Source organism: Cyprinodon variegatus, unplaced genomic scaffold, assembly GCF_000732505.1.
Source record: "Cyprinodon variegatus isolate N-32 unplaced genomic scaffold, C_variegatus-1.0 Scaffold4, whole genome shotgun sequence".
Lineage (NCBI taxonomy): Eukaryota > Metazoa > Chordata > Actinopteri > Cyprinodontiformes > Cyprinodontidae > Cyprinodon > Cyprinodon variegatus.
In genome coordinates this window covers 374,500-399,653 of record NW_015150457.1, presented here as the reverse complement: position 1 = coordinate 399,653, position 25,154 = coordinate 374,500, and the positions used below count along the sequence as shown (strand labels likewise).

Genomic DNA, 25,154 nt, shown 5'->3' with positions numbered 1-25,154 from the left:
TTTAAAAAATGCAGTTAGTGTTTGGCCAAATGTATCTGTAGCACACGTTCTACCTGTGTTCATTTTTTGCCAGCCTATAGAAAATTTTCCCAAAGGTCTTGATGATAATCATAATAATATGATTTTGATAATGTGAGACCTTTTTTGTGCTATTTTTCTACATTTTTTGTATTCCTGTGATGGCTCACCATTTCCAGACTGATTTAAAGTGGGACAGCCATTTTGTTTAAAGGATTCATTTAGATTGGGGGCATGATGTTTCACTTTTTAAAATCATCCCCCTACTTCATATTGTCTGACATTCAATTTAGGTAAAGCCCCGATCCAACAGGTGTGGCAGTAATCAAAACAAAATCTGGTGAAAATAAACTTAACCTTCAAGTCATGTGCTTAATCTCAATTCATACATGTGCATTACATTGAAACACTAAGACCTAAACCATTTAGAGATGATAGATGACATCTGTGAGGGGGCAAGTTACTATGAAGTAAATGTAGTTAAAGCTTTGAATAAAACAAAATAAAAGATATAAAAGGTAAAAAAAAATTGTTAGTCTTTAATAATTTTTTGTTTTTAATTAGTAAAACTGTTCAATAATAACACTTTCGTAGAGCCATTGTTAAGAATCTTAATGAATGGCAATTAAGATTATATAAAATAAGGATATTTTAACATAGATGGGGACAGTGCAATCAACCTAGATAGGCTTTTGCAAAGAACAACTCAATAATAAAACTTTCATTTTATTTTGGCTTCAAAAAAGGAATAAACTCCAGCTTTTTGAAAAGATCAAGGACCCCAATGTGGAAAAAGTACCAACAGCTTAATGTATGGTTCATACTGTGGGCAGTATCAGTCATATTTTACAGCTGAAAGGGAGACAGGAAAGATAAAAGTGCATTAGAAGATGGGTGATTATCCCTCTAAATGACTTGCCATGAGGTTTCCTAGAAATTGATCTTACTGCATGATCGTTAGTCTTTAAAAATGTGCTCATCTATACACTCGACCACACGACATATGTGAAAAAAAAACTCTTAAAAAATGTCATAAATTACATCAGCAGATGAGCTGTAACCGGTCGCAGGGACTGCTCTTAGGATCACAGCTGGCTGGAGCGATCCGGTGGTAAGTGCACTCAGAAATCAAGTCCATTATGTCGTGAATTATGTATTTGAGGGGTGAATACTACAGGACCCTGGAGTGGTGTGTATGGGGAGGGAGTCGGGGGAGTAGTTGTGAGATGCCTGTAGGCAGACTTGGAGCCCGATCAAAGGAGAACCCGCCGTCCTGACACAAAAACCTCCAACAACAGCCTCCCTTATTAACGACACACCATTAAAGGCAACGTTAGGGCCATTAACAAAGCACAGCCCCACCGCTTCCTATTTATCCATTAACCCTTTTCCTAATGCATCTCCGTGGCTAACATTTCGGCTTTGAGACTTAAGGCTTTTGTTTCTGGAAGTGCATCCATTAGCTCACCTAAGCGTCTGGGCTATAAATGAGCATGACAGTGGCAGGCTCAATCACAGCCTAATGGATCTCCATGTTTTGACTCTTGTCAAGATGATAGCCTATGTCAGTTAAAGCACACAACCCCAAAACTGCTGCCATCAAAGCAATTTCCGAAAAGTAGACACAGGACTGAGCAAACAACTCGTTTTTTTCAGTGGGCAAAAAGGAATATTAAACCTTTTAATCTGTTAGAAAAGAAAAACATTTCAAAATATAAGAGCAATCAAGAGTAAGCAGATTATTTAAAGTTTTTAACCTTTAAAATACAAAATTTTAAGTAGATACTATCAACAAAATAAAATTGCTGACCTCCAATCTCATTTATAGAGTAAAGCACCATTCAGCGCTCATGCTCGGAGTTTTCACTTCGGTAAATTAAAATAAAACTCGCCTCTATAATTGGTTTCTTTTTTCAAATGTTTGCTATGCAGAGGAATGGCAAGGCCTGGGCTTATTGACTCTCCATTCAAGTCAATCCTTCTTAATTATTTTTGAGTAATTTGAGCACGATAACATTTTCATCCGCTGAAGAGGTTTCAGACTTTAATAAACTGCATCTTACAAGCATCTCTAAATTAGTTCTGCAGCCCGAGCCTCATGATGAACTTGCGTCCACATGCACCATCAGCGTTAATTGCAGAGACCTTGACTTTAAAGCATTATACCCTGCAGCTATATAGCCATATCCTAGGGTGTTTTTACTGAAGTAAAAGTTGAGACTTAATTTAAGATAACCGAACATCTAATTCAGCAGAAGGGTGTGCAGGTTTTAAAACACATCACATATTTGAACTCAGTGCCATGATTTTAGGTTTAAGGTAAAATGATAGAGTGAATAGCAACACGTGGCCCGCAAGCATAGTAGCTACACCTATTCATTATCTTTCATTAAGTTTTTATTCCGACTTATATCATGCCACTTGGATTGCATTAGCATATTTTTGGTGGCTGTTTCTTAGATGAAGCTAATAAAGATACTATTGTATATCTTTACAATGTCTGCTCTTTAATGTTCTTTGCAGTAGAAAACACTGACAGCCATGTAAGCCTGTGTTGAGCTGAGTATCTTTCCTCTTAGTGAGTAATTTTGAGAGATATTGCTGGGAAAGTGGTGGCCTAGTGGTTAGAGCAGTGCGCTTGAGCTCTGACAGGGTTGCAAGTATCCGGTCCCATCCCCACAGCCTGCATTTTGGCTCTCTGAGCAGGACCCTTAACCTCAGATTGCTCCCCAGGCGCTGCACAGTGGAAACCCACTGCTCTCCAAGGGGATGAGTTAAGATGCGTATATCCATTGTGAGTTCAATTGTTACCATGAACTATATGAGCTATTCTCTTTTCCCATAGACGGTAATACTATTTTGATGATTCAGTATTTAACCCTCTCTCTTTACTAGACAGACAATGAAACTATTGCTTCCAATAACATTCATTATTTTATGTTTTACCTCCTCAAACTTAGACTTAGAAAACTTTTATAGTCATTTTGTATACATGAAATTTCATTTAGTACAGCTCAAAGAAAGTACCCCTGGCTAAGTGCTTCATTCTCAAGCTGTGCTTTACTCCTAAGCAGACACACTGGTAGAGTTATTGCTAAACCGAGTGAATAATCTTTGTTCTCTTCCCTCATTGAAAGCATTTCTGGCTCGGTTCAATGCTGTCAACCGAGCTTATTAGATAGATACATTTTACAAACCATAATTTGATCATCAAGTGAATAAGCCATTTGACTTGACTGTATGACAGAAAAAATCTGTGGGATTTATGTTTAAGTCTTGTAACTTGGGTGTCTTTCCTGTGAACTGTCACTTTATTAAAAGTGTAATAGAACAATTCAACTGAATTGCACACGATCAGCAGTTTTGATACTCTGGCATCCTGTATATCGTTTAACACTTCAGCCCATTCAGAAGAATCAAAGCCTTTCAATTAATCCAAGGTTGGCAGTTATGCGTTGATAACAGGTATCTGGCCACATGGTTCTTGTAGTTCCCTAATGCAGCTCTGCATTTGTGATGAGGCTTAGATAAGTCCTCACAGTTTCTCAGAGGGCAGTGCTTGCTGTCTGAAAACTCTATATTTAACTGATGTAATTAAAATTACAGAGCCCCTTTCCTCCAGCAATCACTGGAAGAATTAGCCCAATTAAGGCGTTAAAAGTGCAGCCAGAGTGATGATAAAATACATGTTTACAGTCTTAAAAAAATAGATGAAAGAGTAGAGCCTTAGATGGCACAGTATGGTAGATGAAGCCAGCAGAGGGTAATGCTTTGGAATGATGTATGCAGGTACATTAGAATTACTGAGAAATCTTAACTTACATCAGTAAATCTAAGTGCAAGAAATGAATCCTTGAGTTCTTAAAAGACTCACCCTTTCCCAGTTAACAGGAAGCTGTAAAATATTCCTGACACATTCAACACAAGCTTTTTGACATCAAAGCACTTGTCATTTCACCAGGTTTCTTCACAACGTGTCGCATCACGCAGTAGATATTCAGTTTTTTGCATACACACCGGAAACCTGCCAGCCATACTTGCCTGAAGCTGCCGAGCCGACTAAAGTGGGATTGACTTTTAGATTAAGTATCTGCACTCTGGATTACAGACCGAAAGTAATTTCTAATCAGGTTTATTACTAGCCGAAAGGCTCTACAAACACAGAACATGTAAAAACTTCATTGATTCATCGACTTTTAAATTAGAGGGAAAAAATCTGAAAAACTTTGATGACTGGATTGCAATGGATGAACAACGTAAAGCAGTTTCCTGCATATAGAATGTGAAGGTTTGCTGTTGCCTCAAGTAAACTAAGCAACAAATCTTACGGCTCTTTGTTAGAATGATAAAGAACAAGAAGAAGAAGAAGAAGAAGAAGAAGAAGAAGCAAGCAATCTTAAAATGTCACCTTGGGCTAAAGATTGAGATCAAACTCACTGCTTTTTAAAGCTTTAAAGACGAAAACATTAATCAAAATGAGTGACAGACAGATGTACTTTTCACAGATCACAAACACAGAAAAAGACGCTTGACGTCATTTAGAAATGCCATTGCCTTGTTTGTTCTACAGAGCAGCACTGATTTCTTTGTTTACAGTCACTAAATATGGTAGATTTCATGTCACAGCTGCAAGGAGGAAAAATAATAACTGAGGCAATGATTTTGCACGGATTTGTGGAAGTAGGTGAGAAAACTTCACACCTACTTCCACAAAGTGTTTATAATGAGAGGCCTGCATACAACAATTAGAATAAAGAGTGCAACATACACATTTAAAAATCTATATTTATTTTATTATTGACTTTCAACCACTTTGTGAACAAACTGGCTGCATAGCAGGCCATGAAAAATGAATAACATAACCAAAGTATTTCTGAGCCATTTTGGGGGGTCAGTTCTGTGATTTCTTTGACCATAGGTGTCAAACATTATGTGGGACTACACTCCTCTATGGATTATGTATATAATGTTTAAGGAGGTTTCAAACTAGCCAAACTGTGATGATCTCCTAACATCTTTTGGCTAAAATTATAGTTAGTTACATCTTCCACCAAGACTGCTGCACAGATGCGGCTGCATTTGCAAACAGACAGAATCTCTACAGGGGGCTTTATATGGAAAATTTTCATACTATAATACGATAAGGCTGCTCCTTCTACTGGCAGTGAAATCTGTGTTTTTTTTTATTTTCACAGTACTCTGAGATATTAGCACAGCTGAGAGCTACAGATTCAACTATTTACACAAATGCCATGAGCTTTTGTTGAATCACCTGTCTGCCTGCCTGTGTGCAACACGAGAGCTGCCTCTGCTGTAAAAGCGGCCCCACCCAGGCATTCCCTGCCCCCTCACCTCCCCCAGCAGAGAATCCTTTGAACATGTGGTGTGCATTGGTCAGGGGGGAGCAGTTGTGCTATCTGTATGACTGTATTACACTGTCAGGTGTTGCCTGAGGACACCAATCCAACCTGCTGCTGCTACACCCTGTTCCTGGCAAATGGATCCTGGCACAGCAGAAAAACAAAATTCAGGACCGGAGGGCTGGAAGATGAAGGCTTCCAATAATTGCCCTTCAAGTGCTTCATTTGATGTCACATGGTGCATGGGCCACAATTTTCTTGATTCAAAATTATTTATGGAAATACATAAAAAAGCCTAAGTACTAAGTGGATATCTCAAGACTTTATTTTAAATTTGGGATTGACTTCATAAAATCTGGATTCAATGATGAGTATCAGAGTATAGCACCTGTTTTGTTGTATTCTATTAGCTCTGCCTTATGTGCAAAAAAACAGCAGAAACTGAACGGGCAGATTTTTCTCTAAGGATGGATTCATGTAGCTCTCACCTTTTGGTAATAGAAAGAGCAGGACCTGTAAGTTCACATCGGTTGGTTAAAAAGTTGTGTGTGTGCACTCCTAATGACAAAGCTGAACTTTTAACCCTTATTGGTGAAACAGTGCAGGCATTGCAGCTCTTCCCAATGAGGTTGTTGGGTGTAAAAAATGTAATCGTGTCCTGCTTCAGTTCTTTAGACAGTGAGGGGGTCCTAAAGCCTCTGCTGGCTAAACAGCATGGATAATGGTGAGAGGAATACATGGAATGCAGATAATACATACAAAGGATTATGTACCTGCTTGCACATCAAATCTGTGTGGTTTTGCATTTAATACCCACAGTCGAACGTCTGCTTTGATGAAGCGCCGGTTAAGGCTGGAGATTAACTTGTGCTGTTACACTGCTGAGGCTTCCTTCTACTTCAGGACTTTTGGATTATTCGGTGGGATGACTGCTAACACGAACTAGGTGGAAAGGTTTCACAAGTGGGAAAGTTCAATGATTTTTTTGTACACAAAAATAAACATATAGGCTACCAGACTACCATGATAAACAAGGGATGCAGGGAGGCTATTTCTGGCTGATACTGGGATATGATTTTCTTGAAAGTCTGACATTCTGTTTGACTGGCAATAACTTCTTTTGCCCTGAGGAATAAAACTGAAAGAAATGTCTTTCAGATTCTTTAACAAAGACTGTGGTTTTAAATCCTGATGATTTTTAAATGAAAATTAAGGAAAGTAATCTTCAAATTCAATATCAAGTTGGGTTGTAATACAGTAAGCTACCCTGAGCTTAACCTTTCTTAGGTATCTTCTTTTGCCTTTCTTTTAGATTACAATGATCAATGCTTTGATCATGCCCATAGGATAAAACTGATTTTCAGCCTGATCCTGTGTCTTGCGAAGTGTAGTATACAGGGGGTAAGGAGGGACGATTAGCCTCTCACGACCACCTCCCGATCGGGAATCATAAGGTCGGAAGAAAGTCAAACATGTTTGAAATTCAGTCGGCCGTCGTGAGGCGTTCGTGGACAAATCCTGCTGTTGAAGCAGAGCTACGAAGCGATTTACCAGAACCTGGAGCATTGCACATGTGCAAACAAGAGAGTTCTTCTGCTTCTTCCAGACTATCGAGTCCAACCAGCTCCATCTCTCGGCGCTTAGTCTGACGTCTGGTTTTTGGACGTGCAGTGTGAACAGGTATATTGCATCAAAGCATTGGTTGCACAGTGTGAGAACATGCATCTGTGGAAGCTTATTGGTAGAATTCTCATTACAGAAAGAAGGACACTTGAAAACGATTCACGGCATTTTGTCTTCCGGAGGAGGGAAACACTTATTGATAATTCGAATTCCGACAGCTGTCTTAAACACTTCATAAGTTCAGCACTACATCATCAGATATTCCAGTTTGTTTTCCCTGAATATGGTGCACCCATCTCAGTATATTTATACTTCTTTGAACGATGTGTGTGTGAATGTTTGTGAAATATATGTGTGTCTGTTTGGCTCTGATTTTCCTAAGAGTGTATGTGTGCGACCAAATACTATGTTGTAATCTTGGTTCTGAGTGCTAAGGTTCAAACACCCTGTCTCCTATATTCTGTGTGTGTTGCTAAATATGTATGAGGCCTTAAGTATGTTTACACAGTGTGAAAATTATATATCACCATCAAATCGTGACCTGTGAATTTTTAAACCCTGCGGTTTCGTCGTACAGTTTGAGTTGTAGCTATGTGCAATGATTGAAAATATCGCACAGTGTATGCCTGCCTTAATTCTTAACAGAAAAACAGAGGGGAGACGATTTCGTCCCCGTTTTGACTTCAATTCAAAAGATTTGTTTCCTGAATCCTTTTGCTCATGCAACAACAGTTTTGACTTTAAAGTTAAATGAGCTGCTTTGGTCATAGTGCTCTGTTGAAAGAGCTTTAACTGTATTTCCTGCTCTTTTACAATTATAGAAGGCAATAATAACAGCCTTGGTTACATCAAGTGTGCTAAACATAGATATTATCAAAGACAGCAGTCAAAACAGGTAAAATCTGTTAGAGGGGCAAATACTTTTTCACACCACTAACCTTGCCTATAACTGTCTGAATTGGGATTTTTTTAGGAGTCTCGGTAGATGTATTTTTTTGTACTTTAAGTATAGTGATAAACAGCTAAGAATTTTCAAAATTAGACCTGAAAATAGCCAATCCTGGCCTTTCTAGGAGACAAGGGTGCATCGCTACTATAAACTCAAGCATCCTTTTTGTCTGTGCTTTCCTTTTGTGTCTGCAAAATCAAATAACCACGCCCGGTTTATATACTTCGGTCCATGTCAGAGTCATTTTGAGTACACAAAACCTTGAATAATTTCATTAGCTGTGGCTATTACATTTTCCTCTTCCACAGCAACAAGAGGAGAAGCCATACATCAAGGTAAGTGCTTTTAACCATCAACCCTGTTGTTTCACTATTTCACCACCCCCTCCTCTCCCGGGCTGCCCCTCCTGTGCAGTTCACCCTGAATATAAGCAGGAATGAAAAAAAAAGCCCTGCAGATCTGTCTGAAAACAAGACGTAGCAGCAGTGAAACATCCCACTTCACAAAAACAAACAAACAAACACCAAAAAAAGCTGTCAATAAGCTGCCAACACCTTTTCGACCGCTGAAAGATTCAAGATATCAATGTGGCCTGAAGAGCTAAGCAGTAAGAATCTCAATAGTAATGTTCTACACAGGCTTTCTACCTTCAAGCAGACCGAGTTAAAAACACAGTTCAGAAAGCCCTCTGAAGCAGAGTCTGACAAAAACAGGGAAAAGCCCAGGGATGTGTTGTTACCAAAAGAAGAAGAAATTTCAAATCTTTCGGGAAAAAAAGATTTGTTGTATGTAAATTCAAGAAGCTTATTTTCATTACTGCTAAAATTAACATAAAGCAGTTTCAAGATAATCAATTACTTCTGCACATATTCAAGATTTTGTAATCAGAAAGAACTACAATATCTTCCAGTTATGTATACTTAAACATCTTTCTGTATTTTTTCAGATAACCACAAATAATGATGACTTAAAGGGGCATAGTCACCTTGTATCTTTCAGTTCCTTTTTTTAATCCTGAAGCTCACTCTGGTTACATGCTGTGCTTCAGAATGATTACCACGTCCTGCTGTGGTTGGTTAGTAAAGCTTGGCAAGGGCATTATAAAGTCTATATGAGCAGGATATAAACAAGTAAGACATATCCTAAAAAAGTTCAAACCTCCTTGCAAAAATGATGCAGAGAGGTACAAGAATCAGCGTAAAAAAACAAAACACGAAAAAATCTGATTCCAAGAGGGATAAGACTCAAATAGCACATCAAATGCACTATGAAAGTTAGCGTTCAATGAAGTGGGAGATAAAGCTGTGGAGGAATTGCCGTAGAGTGGATGGATGTGTGATAAAACGTCTTTGTTAATGGTAATTCTAGTGACAGCAAATCTGTTCTTAGTCTCTATGGTTTAAGTATGTTACTAAAACCTAGAAGACTAGAAAATTCAGTTCAGGGCTAATCAGCAATGCCCTTACTGGAGAAATGGCATTTTAATTTTCCTTTATTTAATAAAAAAAATCGGACCTTTATGCTGTATCCCTGTTTATTTTTGTTGGGTGGAAGAATTTTGTTTTCCCTTTCATGTTCTGATAGGCAGGGAGGACTGACTAGAACTTTGAGTTGTTATAGATTGGTTTGTTTAACTAATATCAGTTAGTCTGGACCACACAGAGCTCAGCTAAGTAGCTGCGTCCATTGTCTCCATCTAGTTTTCTAATAGTTCAGCCCTACAGCAAGCAGAATGCGCACTCCTCTGTTTATGTCTGCTCATTGCTCCCAGTGTAGGTTTTCTATTTAGGCTCAAAAAGGACTATTAAAGCATTATAATGAAGGACAAGTGATGCATATAACCCCATTTCATTATGATTGGGTAGTTTTTGGTCCTTTTTGTCTAGGCATATAATGTGACTTTGCCCCTTTAAGATGAAAAAACAAATCTTTTTTTTTTTTTTTACAGATAAAGAGCTAAAGAATGTCATTCACTCTGAAACCACTTTGTAAATCTAAGGGCAATCAATTATCTTTCGAAGCTAGGCAATTATAAAGATTCACGTAACTTAATCTCATTTGAATATGGCCATTATATAAAGATTTGGGAGGTTTGTTAGAGAATAAAAATGCACAGACACCATCATAAAGACCAAAGCCCGGTCTGGGAGACAGTTGAAGATATGTGTAAAGCTGAGTTAGGTCATAAAACAATTTCCTAAATTCTGCCAAATCCATCATCTGTAAACTTAAATACTATGACAGACTTGCAAACCTGCTAAAACATGGTTGCCCTCCCTGACTCACATGCCAAGTAATGAAAACATTGATGAGATAAGCAGCCAAGAGACTGGTGATAACTCTAGAGGAACAACAGAAAATATCATATCTGGTGGAGAAATCTGCTAACGGGCATTGGACATGAAAACTACCGTATTAGGCAAGACCTACAAAAACCTGACCATAATGGAAAGATGGTACGGTAATTTGTTAGAGTAGAACAGACTTTTAGATCAGAAAGTCGAGCACATATGTTGCAAAAAATAAATAAATAAAACCTCACTTAATTTTTTGAGCTGATACATGAAAGAAAATAAGAGAAGGATCAGTGGGTATGAATACTTTTGCATGTCACCTGAAAAGCAAGAAAAAGTTTCCCAATATGTGTAGTTCTGCTTTGATTAAAATCCCACTGGAGTCTAGCTGCACAGCTGCAAATCCTGTTGTATCTTGTTCCTACTTGAAACTACAGAGAGAGGAAGCACTCTTTTTAAAGAGTAGGAACTCAGTACTGACTCCAGTTTGCAACATAGAAGTCTGCTTTAAGAAAATGATGACCATTTGACCACACAATATAAAACGTATTGGTGAAGTGTTTACAGCCCATTATAAACCTTGCAAACAGTGTCAAAGATCCGAAGAGACCTAACAGAGTCGTTTTTGTAAACAATGACACCAAAGTCAATAAGAGGTAAAAAGGTCACAGCAACAAGCTGTTTTCTGGCATTGAATAAAAAACATGATTTATTCCTGAAGAAAAGAAAACCACAGTAAAAGTTTCTGTCTCTTTCAAATACATTCAACAGGAGAATTTAAAGAAAACTTGCGTCAATAAAAATGCTGAGGTATTTACGAGAACTCACAAACTCAGGAGGGGAGCCAAGTGTGAATTTTATGGAGGAAAACTTCAGCCTTTCTTTTGATTTGAAAAAGGCATTGTTTCTTTTGTATTTTAAGCCAACAAATTGGATGGAAAAACGAATACTATAAATGACGAAGGAGGCTTGCATGGACTGCTATTTAATTAAGGCGCTGATTCAAATGATGAGCTAAAACATGACATCTTGTAAAATATAACAGATTCTTAATCATTTTGTGGGATAAATGTTATGTTGGTAAAGCATGAGTTTGATCTTTAAAATGTGAAAGCTGGTCATAGAACCTTTTTCCACCAGGTGGACATGGTGAAATGTATAAAAGGGCAAATGAGGGTTTAAAAAATGCCATCAGCAAAGCTTCCTTAAAGTCAATTTCATCATCTTCTACTAGAGCTCCTAAAGCCAATCTCAGTCTGCAACTTTGCCACCTTGTGGCCTCTATGTGGCAAAGAGTTGATAAAACTCCCATTTAAAAGTTGCAACCAGTACGCAACGATTATGGGAAATCATTAGTTAGACGATTAGCAGAGGAACTGAATTTATGAAATCAATGAAGTTGTAATTTTTTTCCCTGTCTTCTGTTTGAGGACCTGCAAAGACCACATTATAGATTCAGGCTAGGGCCGCACGTTACCCCTTCGATTCTGGGTCACCTGTTTATCTTTATTTTTTTTAAACATTTCTTGTAGTCTTCTAATTTGAATGATAAGTGGAATAAAATAATATGACTTAACTGTATTTCAATTTAGGATAAGTAGGTTTTATATTAGCAAAGGTAATGCTGACTGCCATACATATGCCCGCAAGTTTTCTATAGAGGTAGTGTGACTAAGCTCTTCAGGAAAATCCCAGTAGCAAATACATATATATTTCTTACAATAAAAAGGTCACATTTCTTTGTTACAAGTAATAAAATCCAAAGAAGACATTAAGGGCCAGTGAATTTAAACAGAAGTAGAGTTTGTATGTCCTTTAAATGCCTTATATCTAAGAGGAAACAATTTTTGTTATTTTCATATGGAAAACATCCACAGCCATCTTTCATTTCATTTTAGATTTGCAACACTAGCTCTGACAGTGAACTTATCTTCTTCAAAGCATCAGTATCCGCCTCTGAAAAGTTGGGTTTAAGTCACTGCCTGTGTTTTACAGATACATCAAAGAAGAAACCTTTTTTTTTGGTCTGTGTTCAATCACTGCATTTCACCTTGTAGTTAAAGTTTGACTATTAATTACATCAAAACCTCCAAGCCCTCCCTTTATATATGGGCGGTGGAGTTTAATGCTTTAGGTCTAAAAGGAAATGAGAATGTTAAACAGGAACATACCCTCTGGATTAGGCCATGATACCAGAGATCATTTCCTAGACTCCCAGGCCAGAGACCTTCATAGTACCCTTCTACTTCTTATTGTTCCATTTTAATCAGATTGTCAAACACATTTATGACTAAAACCTGAAAGGCTTGATCAAATATACATGAGGGGAAGCAGAGCCTTTCCAAGTACCAAAACTGTGGGGAGAATAAGAAAAAAAAAAAAACAACAAAAGACCCCTAAAATAAAACTAATCTCTTACAAGCTACTATTGCGTTGAGTTGTTTTTTAATATAACGAACATGGGTACCAGCAGATGTAATGGCCTGAGATATGAAAATGCATTAACTACAAGACATTTCAATAAGAAACGGATTCATTCAAGCATGATATTTGGAAAAAAGAAAAAAGGAGGCTGACTTGAGCAGAGAAGTAACAAACTCCTCCATTTGTATGAAACCCACAATTTAATATGATCTGAGCCAATATGCCAATAAAAAAAACATACCATGGCTGTGATGCTGTCTTGCTGTAGTGTTGGCTTTGTTTATATGAGCGTGCTATGGCAAGCCCTCCACAATGAGACAGGTAATCCTAAGATTTCCTGGCAAAAAAAAAAAACAGCAGAAAAATCCCAGCTGCAACACCCTGGGGGTCTATTCTTCTGTACAGATTTTCAGAGTGTTTTTTTTACGGATCACAACACGACATCCCTTCTTTTCTGTCTTTTACTTGATCCTATTACACTTTTAATCTTCAGTTAGGTTTTAAATCTACATTTAGGAGACTTAAATAAAGCGATAGACTGCTTGTTGATTCCTATCACACCAGAATCAAACACATCTGCTTCTTGTTTTTTTAACAAAGAGCAGAATGCACAAAAATCTGTTTATGTATATATATATATATATATATATATATATATATATATATATATATATATATAGGACCTGATAGGTATGCAGTGCTTGTAATTCAATCCAGGTGCACACCAATAATGACCTCCTAATATGTCCCATTAGAAAAATTAAGTATTGCATCCACTACAAGACAAGCATCTCTTCACCTCCCTTCGTAAGGTCTGGCAGAGAAGCAGCTGAATACTTAACAGCCACGCAGAGTACTTTATCAGAAAACATCTAACACGTCCACAAGCGAGGCGTCAGACAAAAACACAGCCTGTGCATCTGAACTAGGGAGGAGACTGCTTCAGCCTCTAAGTGACGAGACAGATTCAAGTCACAGTAAGCTGTTGTGAGGATTACGTTTCCTCGCACTAAATCATGTTTTTGGCAGTTTCTCATTAGAAAAGACATGCCCTTAAGCCAGATGGGAAGTCTTAAATGTTCACTGACAAGAATGCAAAAAAAAAAATCTTGCTTTAAAATGGGAAGAGGAGAACGGATGATGATTTGTCTAGCTAGCTGTTTTAGAACTTGATTCAAAGTTTTTTAATTCCCTAAGCTAATTGTCTTCTAGTGTTCATTACTTTTAACCAATCACTGTGAAGTTTTATCCACTGTCTTTACATTTTTTAATGTTTATAACAGTTTAAAATGTTTTGAAATATTCTGGTATTTTATCAATGTTGAGTTCAATACACTACTCATGACAGGACACTGTCAAAATGTGTTAGAACTTTAAGGCAAAAGTAGGTTTCTACCAGACTTTCACATTAACCCTATGAAGGGTTGTCGGATAAATCCGTTGTGAATCCGACCAGAGAACCGTAGCCTGGCAGAGTTACCGCACAATTGCCAGTCTCACCACTGTTTAACTGAAAGCCAGAGCAGATCATCAGCAATGTGAAGTCAAGTATAAGGTTCCAAAAACAGGAAGGAAATTTATGGCATAAGAGAAGCACATCTGAGTAAATAAAGAGGGAAAATTAAGAAAGAGCACATATATAATAAAAGAGTTTTAAAATATCCAACGAGGCTACATGGAGGATTGAAAGAGGTACATGTGGATTACTACATTTGTACTCCAAAGTAGCAACAGAAACTTTATTAAATGGGATTCCATCTGGTCTTTTGTTGGTCAGTGCAATACCAGAACAATAATGCACCTGAAATAATCTGCTGAAATTGTGTGATGTTGTTTGGCTCAGTCTAAATCTCTCTGAGCCAACTGAAGGTTTAAATGAACTTGCTTTAAGCAATCCTTGAATTGGACCAGCTGTGCAAATGTGCACTCATAGCCTGGTTTGGTCTAGTACTTAACAAAAATAATATCTTTAACTAAAGTGCCACTCAACTATCTAAGCTTAGAAATCAGACAATGATCCCTTGGTTGCCTCTGACCAATTATTATCCTGTCAAACACTGACAATAATGCAGTAAAAAGATGTCTTTGTAGTGCATACTGACGAAAAAGAAGTTTTTAAAGCATAGTAACTCCAAAAATAATTATTCTCATCTCTGAGCATTTTAGGCTGTCAGTTCTGCTTTTGCTCAATTTTAATTTAACATTTAATATCTTCATCAATAGTTTTGACTTTCTCTATCAGAAAGGGTTTTTATCTTTATGTACAGTGGTGTAGTGTCAGAACGACAATGGGTCGTTGACACTGACATTTTGGATGGATATATTCCACTGAATAAAACTAAACTTACAGAAACACAACACACCCAAGAACCAGAGGACATACAACGATAAACAGCAGAGAGGCAACAGAAAACACCACCTTAAATAAGGAGGAACATCAATCAGGTCTGTGCAATCAACAAAAACACGGACAGCTGCAATTCATGGTTTATGTTAAGCTATTCTCAAGTCTTAAATGATGATGCTCCAATACCATGCTACTACCTGGTTTCTTCCAAATAGTGCAAATCGGGAACGACACATAAACCAAAGCAGAAACACGTCAAAGATTGCCATGATAGGTGCTATCTGAGTAGTACTGACAGTAAGGAGGTAGGAAAAGGACACAGTATGCTTCATATCAATAGTTCATTTAGCATCGGGTCCTCCTGTCATTCCTATCTGTTGCTAGGAGCTATACGGCTGCCACTTTGCTTTACAGAATATTTAAGCACCATACTTTAATGTAATTTCTTTTAAATTTACCAAAATTCTGGAAAAGGTTTGAAATATAACAACCTTTTTAATTCATTAAAACTGAAGGTCAAATTAATAAAATATCTTTTGATCTTTTGCTGTACATTCTATTTTAATCTTCTGATTTTCATTATTCTTCATATTATTTTATTTTATTTATTGTTTGCATCTCTTTGATTTCATTTGCCTCTCATGTCCAAATATATATTATCTTATTCCGAATTCTATATTCAATTGGATTTTATAGAAAAAAATTAATAAATGCTGGCCTGTAACAGCTGGGTCATAACTAATTTATTTTTTTCTGCAAATTGCTGTATTGGTTGCCCACATTTGTTGGAAACGTAACAAAATTTTATTCCCCCCCCAAAAGAACGATTATTAATTCCCATAAGAGATTTAAATAAACTCAAGTGCGTTGACTGACTAAGTGAGATAAGCTTAGCATTTGGGGCTTCACTACATCTGCTACTTCGTTACAACGAACATAAGAGGCTTTTAATTCCAACCAGTGATCTTCTCTACAATTCTCCCGTGAAAGAGAGTCACCCTGAATGAGAAAGTCTGTCTCTGGGAAGTTCAAGCATGGCACTATAATCGGAGATAGCTCCAGGCACTACAGACTTGCTGCTACAGCCTTGAAGGAAGGATGGTGGACATCAGAACCACACAAAGAACTGGCTTTTAAAATGGCAAGAATGCCAATGCTGGGGTCATATACTGACACAAAACTGTTTTGTCCAAGTTCCCAGGGGTGGGATGAGGGGTGATGTTTCATGAATCAAAAAAATGGTTGGACAGCAACAGAGTGAATAGAGGGACTTCTCAGTGATGCAAAAGAGAGTGATTCATGCATGAATGGAACGACAAAACTCCTTGTCATTTTATTAGTTGCCTTGAGGCTTGAAGTGGATGTTTCACCTTTCTCGTACAAGGGCTGTATCAACTTTCTTGCCTCTCCTTAACCTAAAAAGGCAACACTAAAAAATGTATACCACAAAATACAAACATAAACTCCTGTTTTACCTAAATGCTTATAACTAGACAGAAAGGATGACTTTATGAGAAAATGTTCACTACTGACCCACTTATGGGACAGTAAGATAACTTAACCCCAGCGTGGGACACAATGCTGTTTGCGGGAACTTATCTTATCTAAGTCTTATCTTAGATTTGTCCTACAAAAAGTCCATTAAATGCAATTTCTAAAACAAAGGTAGCATTAGCACCCACCCTGTGGATTCCTGCATACCCATGATTTACCAATTTGTGGTACTCCTCATTTATCCTCAGGATCATTACCATCACAGTTAATGGAGGCCACTCCAAGTATTCATTAAAATGGAGCAACGACTAATGGAAAATTTGAACAAAGATCTAGGCCCTGTTAGGGATGGGTGTGGTGCCAGGCTTTTCATATGGAGGGAGATTCCCTCCTCCCCCTACTCCAGGTTCCACATGTGAAGTGCTGGGACCGGCAGCAGCTACTTTGTGCTCCCTCCCTCCTTTTCCTCCGAGGGGTGTGTGCTGTTCCATATTAATGACAAAGAGAGGAGCGGGAGCAAGAAGTCACTATCATACACTCATTTGTTTAAAAAGAGTCAGCCTCACAATACAGTCGGCGGGAGTCCGCAGGAATCCAGTGAAAGCTGGGGGGGTGATGCGTCAATGACAAAAGATAGAAGCAACCTCACTTTTTTTTACCCCCCCAATCTGTGAAACAAGGGCTACAGAGATTCAGTGCACCGCTCGTCTTTTACCTAAACCGAAACTAGCTTCATGCATTTCAATAGGGGTGTTTCTACACAGAGAAAGGGGCACAACTGTGCAGAACACTCAGCCTTCTGCTGGTTTAAAGTCTTTAAAGCTGAGACAATGGATCTCCACTGCCTCTTCTTGGATAACCAATAAACCATTTTTTTTTACAAAGCAAATTTCCATGTCGAAAGTAAGAAAATGCTCATAAAAAAAAAAAAAAACAACACAATAAAATGAAACAAAAACCTATAACTCTTATCAATGTTATTAGAGAAGCGTTATACATACATATACATATAGAAACAAAATCTTTAACTTTAACAACTTCTGTGAACCGACCAACTAATTACATGAGAAGAGGGCAGCTGAAAAGGCAGTTTTGGCAGAGATTATTAAAATTGAAAATATCTCTCCCGCTCTGCCTTGAAATTAGGGCAAAGCAATCACCAAAGTGTAATTAAGATTCACTCGCCACTGTTTTCACTGATAATCCTGAGTGTAAAGCTGTCGCAGACGAACAAAGGACCCTTTCCCTTATTGAGTCATTGCCTAAGAGTGATTACTTCTGCCACCTAAGTCTTTTCTTTCTCTGAAGGAAAGGACACTCACACTTCTCCAAGCTTTGAGAGCCTTTCAGAATGAACATTTTTTGACATTGCTTATACTTCCTCTGTGGCCCGTAATGCAAAGGTGTAAAATGTTAAAACTAAGGGTAAAGCAGCGTATAATGTTATGAGATTTTACATTAAGAAAAACTGCACCACAAATAGAGGGTAAGTCTGTCTCATAATGCACTTCAGCACCTAGGGCACTTGTATCTGTGTCAGTTGTGGACATCGAATGCTGTGAGACTCCACCCTGACAGCTGAACATCTTGGAAAGATTGAACTCAGGATACATGCCCTTCATTCTCAATGACTGTATTTCTAAACAACCCATTCAGATATCTATAATGCTCACACGATGATTATACCTTTTTAATATGTACTTTGCGGCTCTTTAAACTGTTATATCTACATTTAGGAGTACTACTAAAACTAAGAATGGAGTTAGCGTGGTATTTGAATTGTTCCAGGTTGTAGTTTGCATCTGTGTGGAAGTTGAGTGTGTTCTATAGTTCCAAGTTGGTGAACTAAAACCAGGAGGATTTGCAAATCAATTAGTTGCTAACATCTACCTCTTTTTTTTTTTTGCTTCATAACAGCCAATAATAAATGCCACAATATATACATTAATGAAACTAGACTGGGTATTTCTTCACTGAGAAGAGATTTGTCAAACCTAAAATGTTGGTTTTCAATTGTTATCACAAATAATTTCAATATTAAAAAAATGGTTTCGATTTCTAGTTATCATGAACCCGATATCATTTCTATACTCTCGTGAGCTGAACTACTCGATTAACTTTTAGATAACAGCAAACTGTTTAAGAGCTCAGACACCAATGAGACTAGGAGTTATCTTTTAGCTGAAGGTGAGTGATGAGAACAAGCTGTTCCTCCTAACAACTGTACACACAAACATTGAATCATAAAGAGACACCCTCCCCATTCCTCACAGGCAAAACCCCCCAACACTCCTCCACCTGTTCGGTGTCCTGCTGGGGGTAGATACAAGCCTCAGCACACCCACTCACTGTGTAAAGAGGTACATACAAAGACCAAAACCTAAATCAGTACCCTGAGTGCATTCTGAAAATGTTCAATAAAAAAATACAGTTTAAACGATTCTATGTCCAAATCTTCACTATATATTACCTCTAATTTGAGGTGTGCAATATTAATGAGCAGACCCAAGGCAGCGCACCATATGGTAGGGATGCACATGTTTTAAGCATCAATTCTCCTGGGATGGGAGGATGCACCGGCCTGATTTCTTACACATGGTGGTATCTGAAGCTTGTATTACTTCTTAGAGAAATGGAGCAGCGTAACGATCCGCTCTAATATAAGCTTCTCTGCTTTTAGATGTGCAATAAAACTTGCTCTTTCTGGAGCTTAATTTCAAACGGTGCAATGCTTGTGTCTTCCTTTCATCAGAACCTCAAGTTATATTTGGGGTACTTTTATATAGGTGTAATCTAAAACTAAAGATAGCAGATTGGGAATTCATTTAAACTTTATTCTCACGTCATGGTCGTAAAGTGCTGCTGCCAGGGGCGATGCTAGGAATTCTGGACCCCTGGTGGGACATGACACCAAGCTCCCCGCCTCAAATGCTGCTTTAATTTACAGTGCGATGTTGCCAGACTGAACAGGCGTCAGGATTGTGTTTTGTTTTTCTTATTTTAAGAAACCTGTCTTTTTTTTTCTATCCTCCAGCAACACCTCTGCCGTCTGTTCAGACTTTCCACTCATTTCTTATTCTGATCAAGGCCAGTGAAGCGCAAGGTGCACACAAATAAGCATACACAAGCCTTATTCTCAGCAGCGAACATCTGTCTCCTTATATCTCACTTGCTTTGTGCTTCTCGGATAAGTAATAGCGTCTGTCTCCCTTTATCCGTGGTCTTTTTCATCCAAAACACAAGTGTGCTAACTGTGTGAAACAAGAAAAAAGGGGTCCACTTCACATTCTCACTCGCAACTAAGCACCAAGAGCTCTTTAGAGCCTTTTGAGAGACATTATGAGCAGGCAAATTTGGGTTAAGCATCCAGCAGGACAATAACTTGCACAGATTTCCCTTTTGGGAGCATTTCAAACATCCCTATTATAAGTGAGAGGAACTGTGGATTAATAGGACTGATTTTCCATTTGCTACTTTAAGATGTAGTTAGTCAGACAGCATGAGCTTAACAGCCCATTTATTCTCTCAAAATGATACTTTTGGATTTATGAGTTCAGGGTATACGCCATTAGTATTTCACCTGCTGTAGATAGGACTTTGTGTATTTTTATTTAACATAAATTGAGAGTGGATGGTCATGGCGGGTGATATCAGTAGCTATACCAAAAAGAGCAAAGTTCATTGTGGATATCTACCATCTTAAAAATAGTTAAAGTCAAACAAAACAAAAACAAATCTAATGAACCTTTGAACATCTGTTATTTCTGTTTTCTGCAATTTTTTTTCTTTGTTTATTGTGAAGCTAATGGCTTGTCAAAGAGGAATCAAAAGAGATGTGTGTTTCTTCTCTCTTAAAACAAGTCCAGTCTCAAAAACCACATCCCATTCCCACCGGCTGAAGTTAACTTCTAGTTCGAAAGCTATTTTTTTAAATTAATATTATTTTGAAGCTGCTGGCGTATTAGTTGAAATACTAAGATTTTTTAGTCCCATGCCAAAAAAGTGGTACCATGCTATGGGAAGAATACTTTATGTATCATTAAACTGGCCTCTCATCTGCATTCTAAGGCTAGTAGTTGCAAAGAAAACTATGAATATTTAAAGAAACTGGAGCTGGACAGCTAGTCCAGGTCCAGTTGTCCAAGGGTGTCCGGGATCAAAGTGGTTTCCTACCATCTTAAAACTACTTCAGTCTCAAAAATGTCAACTGTTTTGTTGAAAGGAAGTGACATTACAGCTTAAAAGTGTCAGGATGTCTGCATTGGGAATCCAGGAAATGTTTACTATAGAAGCTAGACACGTCAATGAGGTACGCATGGCTAAATTTGAGTACCCACGCCCCACTTTGCCAGATTTCATGCGTTGCACACGTAAGAAGGTCTGTAACTACACAGACAGCTCAGAGCAGAAAAACATGGTGGACAAGGAACAGCTCCTTCTTGCGAGGATTCTCATGAACATCTAAAGACCTTAAATTTTTGGCCATAAAGTTCACCGTGACAAACAGATTGGAAACAAACAAACAAAACAAAAAAAACTACATTTCTTCTACATGACACAAAGAAGCTTTGAAAAGTTTGGGAACAGCTGTGTTTTTTTACTTCTACATGTAACGTGGTGTTGTAAGGTTGCGGTCTGTGCCGTATACATCCCCGGGAGTCAACCACAACATCGGGTAGAAGGGAAAAGCACTACGCAGCAAAAAGCTCCAGATGTGTCCGCCCATCTCATATCTTTGCAGAATTTATGTGTGTCAAGCATAAGTGAGCCTTAAGGATGTGGATGTAAGCAGTGGTGCACCATCAATGATTTTCCCAGGAGAAGCAAGTAATGGGAACAGGAAACATACACATTTCCCGACATTTCTGCAACTTTGTGATAAAAAGTAAATTGATGGAAAAATCAATACAATTTTTAATGGTTTTAGTGAACACTATTGTATTGATTTTTATGCCGCCTTTCCTTTCTGTTAGATAGGGGCTCCAAGTTACACGCTGCTCATGAGACGGGACACAGTGGGTTCACACGAGCAAAACAAGAGGGGAAACATTTAGTTACTTTTAAATAGAAACGTCTTGCTAAACCCCGAGGCAGCTGTTCTGGTCAGCAGTGCTTTACATGTTCTGTCTCACTATGCATCACACAGGGAGATCATACAACAGTGTTCATAAACACCAAAATGACAGTTTTTAAATTGACATTTTTTTTAGAGAGAATAACTAGTCTGGCTATTTTCAAGTTGTAAATTCGCATTAGACTAAATCTGGATTTAAACTAAAATAAAGTGTCCAGGAGAGATAACGACTACAGGTACTTTAAAACTATCCATGAAAATAAAGCACATCTATTAACGTTTATATCAAGTTAATCTATCATTTATAGTCTCATAAGGCTCTTCGCTTAGACAGCTTTTCACTTCTATAATCCAATGCATAGACAACTGTTAGAGGAGACAGTTAAAATAGTTAAAATAGGATAACAAAATTAGCCATACAACGGTGGGATTTCTGTCACAAGTTATGATTTGGATGACTTCTCATATTTCTCATGACTGCAACTGAATTTTGCATGAAGAGGACACAATACTTGCTAGACAACAAAGAATCTCTTTTCAAAGAGAGGGGGAAAAAAAAGCTGTGAGCCTCCTTCAAAAGAGACGGGGCATAAATGAACAGTTGTGGGAAATTAAACACAGAACCCAAACATGCAATTAAAGCCCTTCAATCCTTTTCCTGAGATTTAGCATCAGACAAGCCTTGACATAACCTAGTTAGTAGATGAAAGAGTGGAGAGTGACTGACTCTCAGGTATAATTGGGTGACCCCCCCCCCCACACACACACACACCCAAACACACATGAGATTAGTCCATTAGCAAAAGAGGAGAGCCCCCATTTGCCGGACAAGTAAGACCAGCTGTGACACCAAGGACTGTCTGCCTGCCTGTTCAGGACAGGCAATAAGGGAGGGAGGAGATGGAGGGGCGGCGGTGGGGGAAGGGTGGAGTCGGAGAGGCGAACAAAAAAAAAAAAAAAACCCCAAAACAGATGCATAATTTTAGAGTATTTGTTCACCGAGTCTGGCTTTCCTGCTGTATCTAGCTGCAGCAGTTGCTTAAAATTTTAAGTTTAAACACTTTAGCTGTTATAAATGTAATCAACCCTAGTGGTTGTATTTTGTATTTGTAGTGAGGACCACTATTTTTCATTTATTTATGTAGTTTTCCTCTCTTTTTTGGGTCTATGATGTATATGCGTATAAAAATGACACACTAATGTTTTATTACTTTTTTATCTTGTGGGTAGACGCACAGTAGTTCTGAGCGGTGGGGTAATTTGTAATGTTAAAAAAAAAAGTATCTTGAGCCAAGAATGTATATGTTTGTTTTGTGTTTAAAAAAAAGAGATCTCAAAATAAATAAATAAATGTAATCTTTTATAAAATAGTATGTGGAAAAGGGTAAGGGAGTTTTGAACCGTTTACCCAACATTAGAAATATCTTATAGTTATTTTACTTTTTAAGTGATCTTGTTACCAAATAATTAGAAATTCATAATCAACAGAAAAGTGGATGATTTACCTCCCTTTTTTAAAACCACACAGCTTTGCAGCAATGCTGCTCTAACAGCTTGAGTGGCCATTTTCTCTCATTTCCATTTAAAGAAATCCACCTGAGTTGGGCTGAAAGGTGCTGCGCGGTGTTCATTTCCAACAACAGGCGCCACTGCTGTGCAGCAAAGCAAAGGGGAGCAGAATGGGATCAGCCTCCCCGCCCCTCTCTTATCCCAGGAAGTACACTGAGCTTATAGCCTGAAGTCTGGCTGAGTGATGTGAACACATGGTGCTGTTACCTGTTGACCCAACAGGAGCAGACAGTGTGGAAAACTACAAAGGGGTTAGACATGACCACAAATGCAAAACATGTGCAAAGCGCGCGCACACACATCTTTTGTCCATATTTAAATTATTTCTCACTAAACCAAATCACCTCTAACACATACCTTCTGCATTGTGCTTAAACACAAAAGATTCCACTTCATTTGGTTAAAACTAAGGGGCCCATTCACTCACATAAGTCACTGCCAACATCCCTATGTGTAATTACTAGACAGAGCATGTAAGGAATGCTTTACTCGCACAGGCAGCCCATAATTATCATAAATCATACAGGAAAGCAGCATCCTTCGGCCCAACAGCCTGCTTGTTAACAATGACCCAAAACACACACGCACACAAACGACTCATGTAAATGAGATGATCATCATGGCACAAACACGAATCAGGAGGAGGTAATGACCACTGCATAGATCTACAAAGTGCGCATAATGAGTTTATAGTAATGAGTCACTCTAGATCGATATCAAGTGGATAACAAAAAAAAAAGTTTTTATTGATTTCTTAAAGATAATTTTATTTAGTATTACATGCGTAATTATAGAGAATTTCTTCTGTTTTTCAATCAAACACTCAACACAAACGCTTAATTAAAGAAAAAAAACTATAAAATAGATCACAAACTTGCTGATATGATTAAAATCCGTATTCTAGTTAACTCTTTCTTTAAGTTGTGGCTGCGCGTTCAGATAAAAGCTGGCCCCTATCCTGCGTTTACCTGCGCCTACCGCTTCCAGCGCGCAGCAAACCTCACATATAGAGCTTACCTTGGCACAGGAGCGCGCAGAAGAGGAGGGACAACAAGTGCATCATCCTGGCGACTCTCATGGGTCCTCCGTCAGCTTCCTCTGATTTAAAGGTTTGTAGAGACCCACTTCAGTTATTTTTTTGTTTCTTTTTTAATATTAAAACAGGCGCATTAAATCAAAGTGTCCTGCTGCGCCCAGTTCGGTTTGCTCCTCGCGCTGCTTATTCTTGGATTCTCTCCCAACGTGGCATGTGCTCGCCAAGTCGCGCTCACATCAGCTCTGTTCAAACAGGTAATAGCGAGGGGCTCACAGGCGAGCGCGAGGGTGGAGAATCCTGCGCGCAGCTCCGCCTCTGATACTCACCCACACCCTCCCCTTCCTCCACCACCACCCTTTCCCTCTCTGCTTTTACCCTCCAAAAGCATTCCTCCCACACACATATCCTATACAGATGCACCCCCATCCCATAGGTTTCTTTAAACCCCCACGGCCTCTCTGTACGCCCTCATCTCCAACTCCCCAATTCCCCTCCTACCCTTCCCTCATTCATGCACCCTCATTCCACTTAGAGGAAAAGCTGCACTTCTTGATAAAATAGAATAAATGAATAACAAATCCTAAGTGCTTTTACAAATTTTAACATAGAACTGCACAACAATAATCAAACCAAATAACACCTGTTAATTATTTGCTAATACCTTTACTTTATAGACATATCATGATACAATGGTGCTGTTGGATATCAGTCACATATCAACCCAAAAGGTAATATTGAAATCAACCTGCAAATCAACCTGCATCTAACGCTTCTAACAGGTTCTATTAGAAGTGTTTCCAACCCATAGGTTAATAATAAATGGATCAGTTTTTATCTTACTATTTGTTGTAGACTATTTTTTCTCTTTTTAAGTAAGATAACTTTAATTTCACACCAGAAAGTCAGTAGAAAAGTTATTTTATTTCATGATATTCTACCAGGTTATTATGAGTATCGGTCCCTAAA

General features: G+C 38.2%; 1 protein-coding gene across 2 annotated transcripts in view; it reads right to left on the bottom strand.

Annotated features, from left to right (window-relative positions):
* Nucleotides 1–24,438, bottom strand: part of alcam (activated leukocyte cell adhesion molecule) — a 61,246-nt gene extending 36,808 nt beyond the window's left edge. For both annotated transcript variants that reach the window (XM_015372618.1, XM_015372625.1), the window contains exon 1: nt 24,170–24,438. In XM_015372618.1, coding sequence (XP_015228104.1) covers nt 24,170–24,230 — 61 coding nt within the window. In that variant the 5' untranslated portion in view covers nt 24,231–24,438. The remainder of the gene's footprint in view (nt 1–24,169) is intronic.
* Between the last annotated feature and the right edge of the window lie 716 nt (nt 24,439–25,154).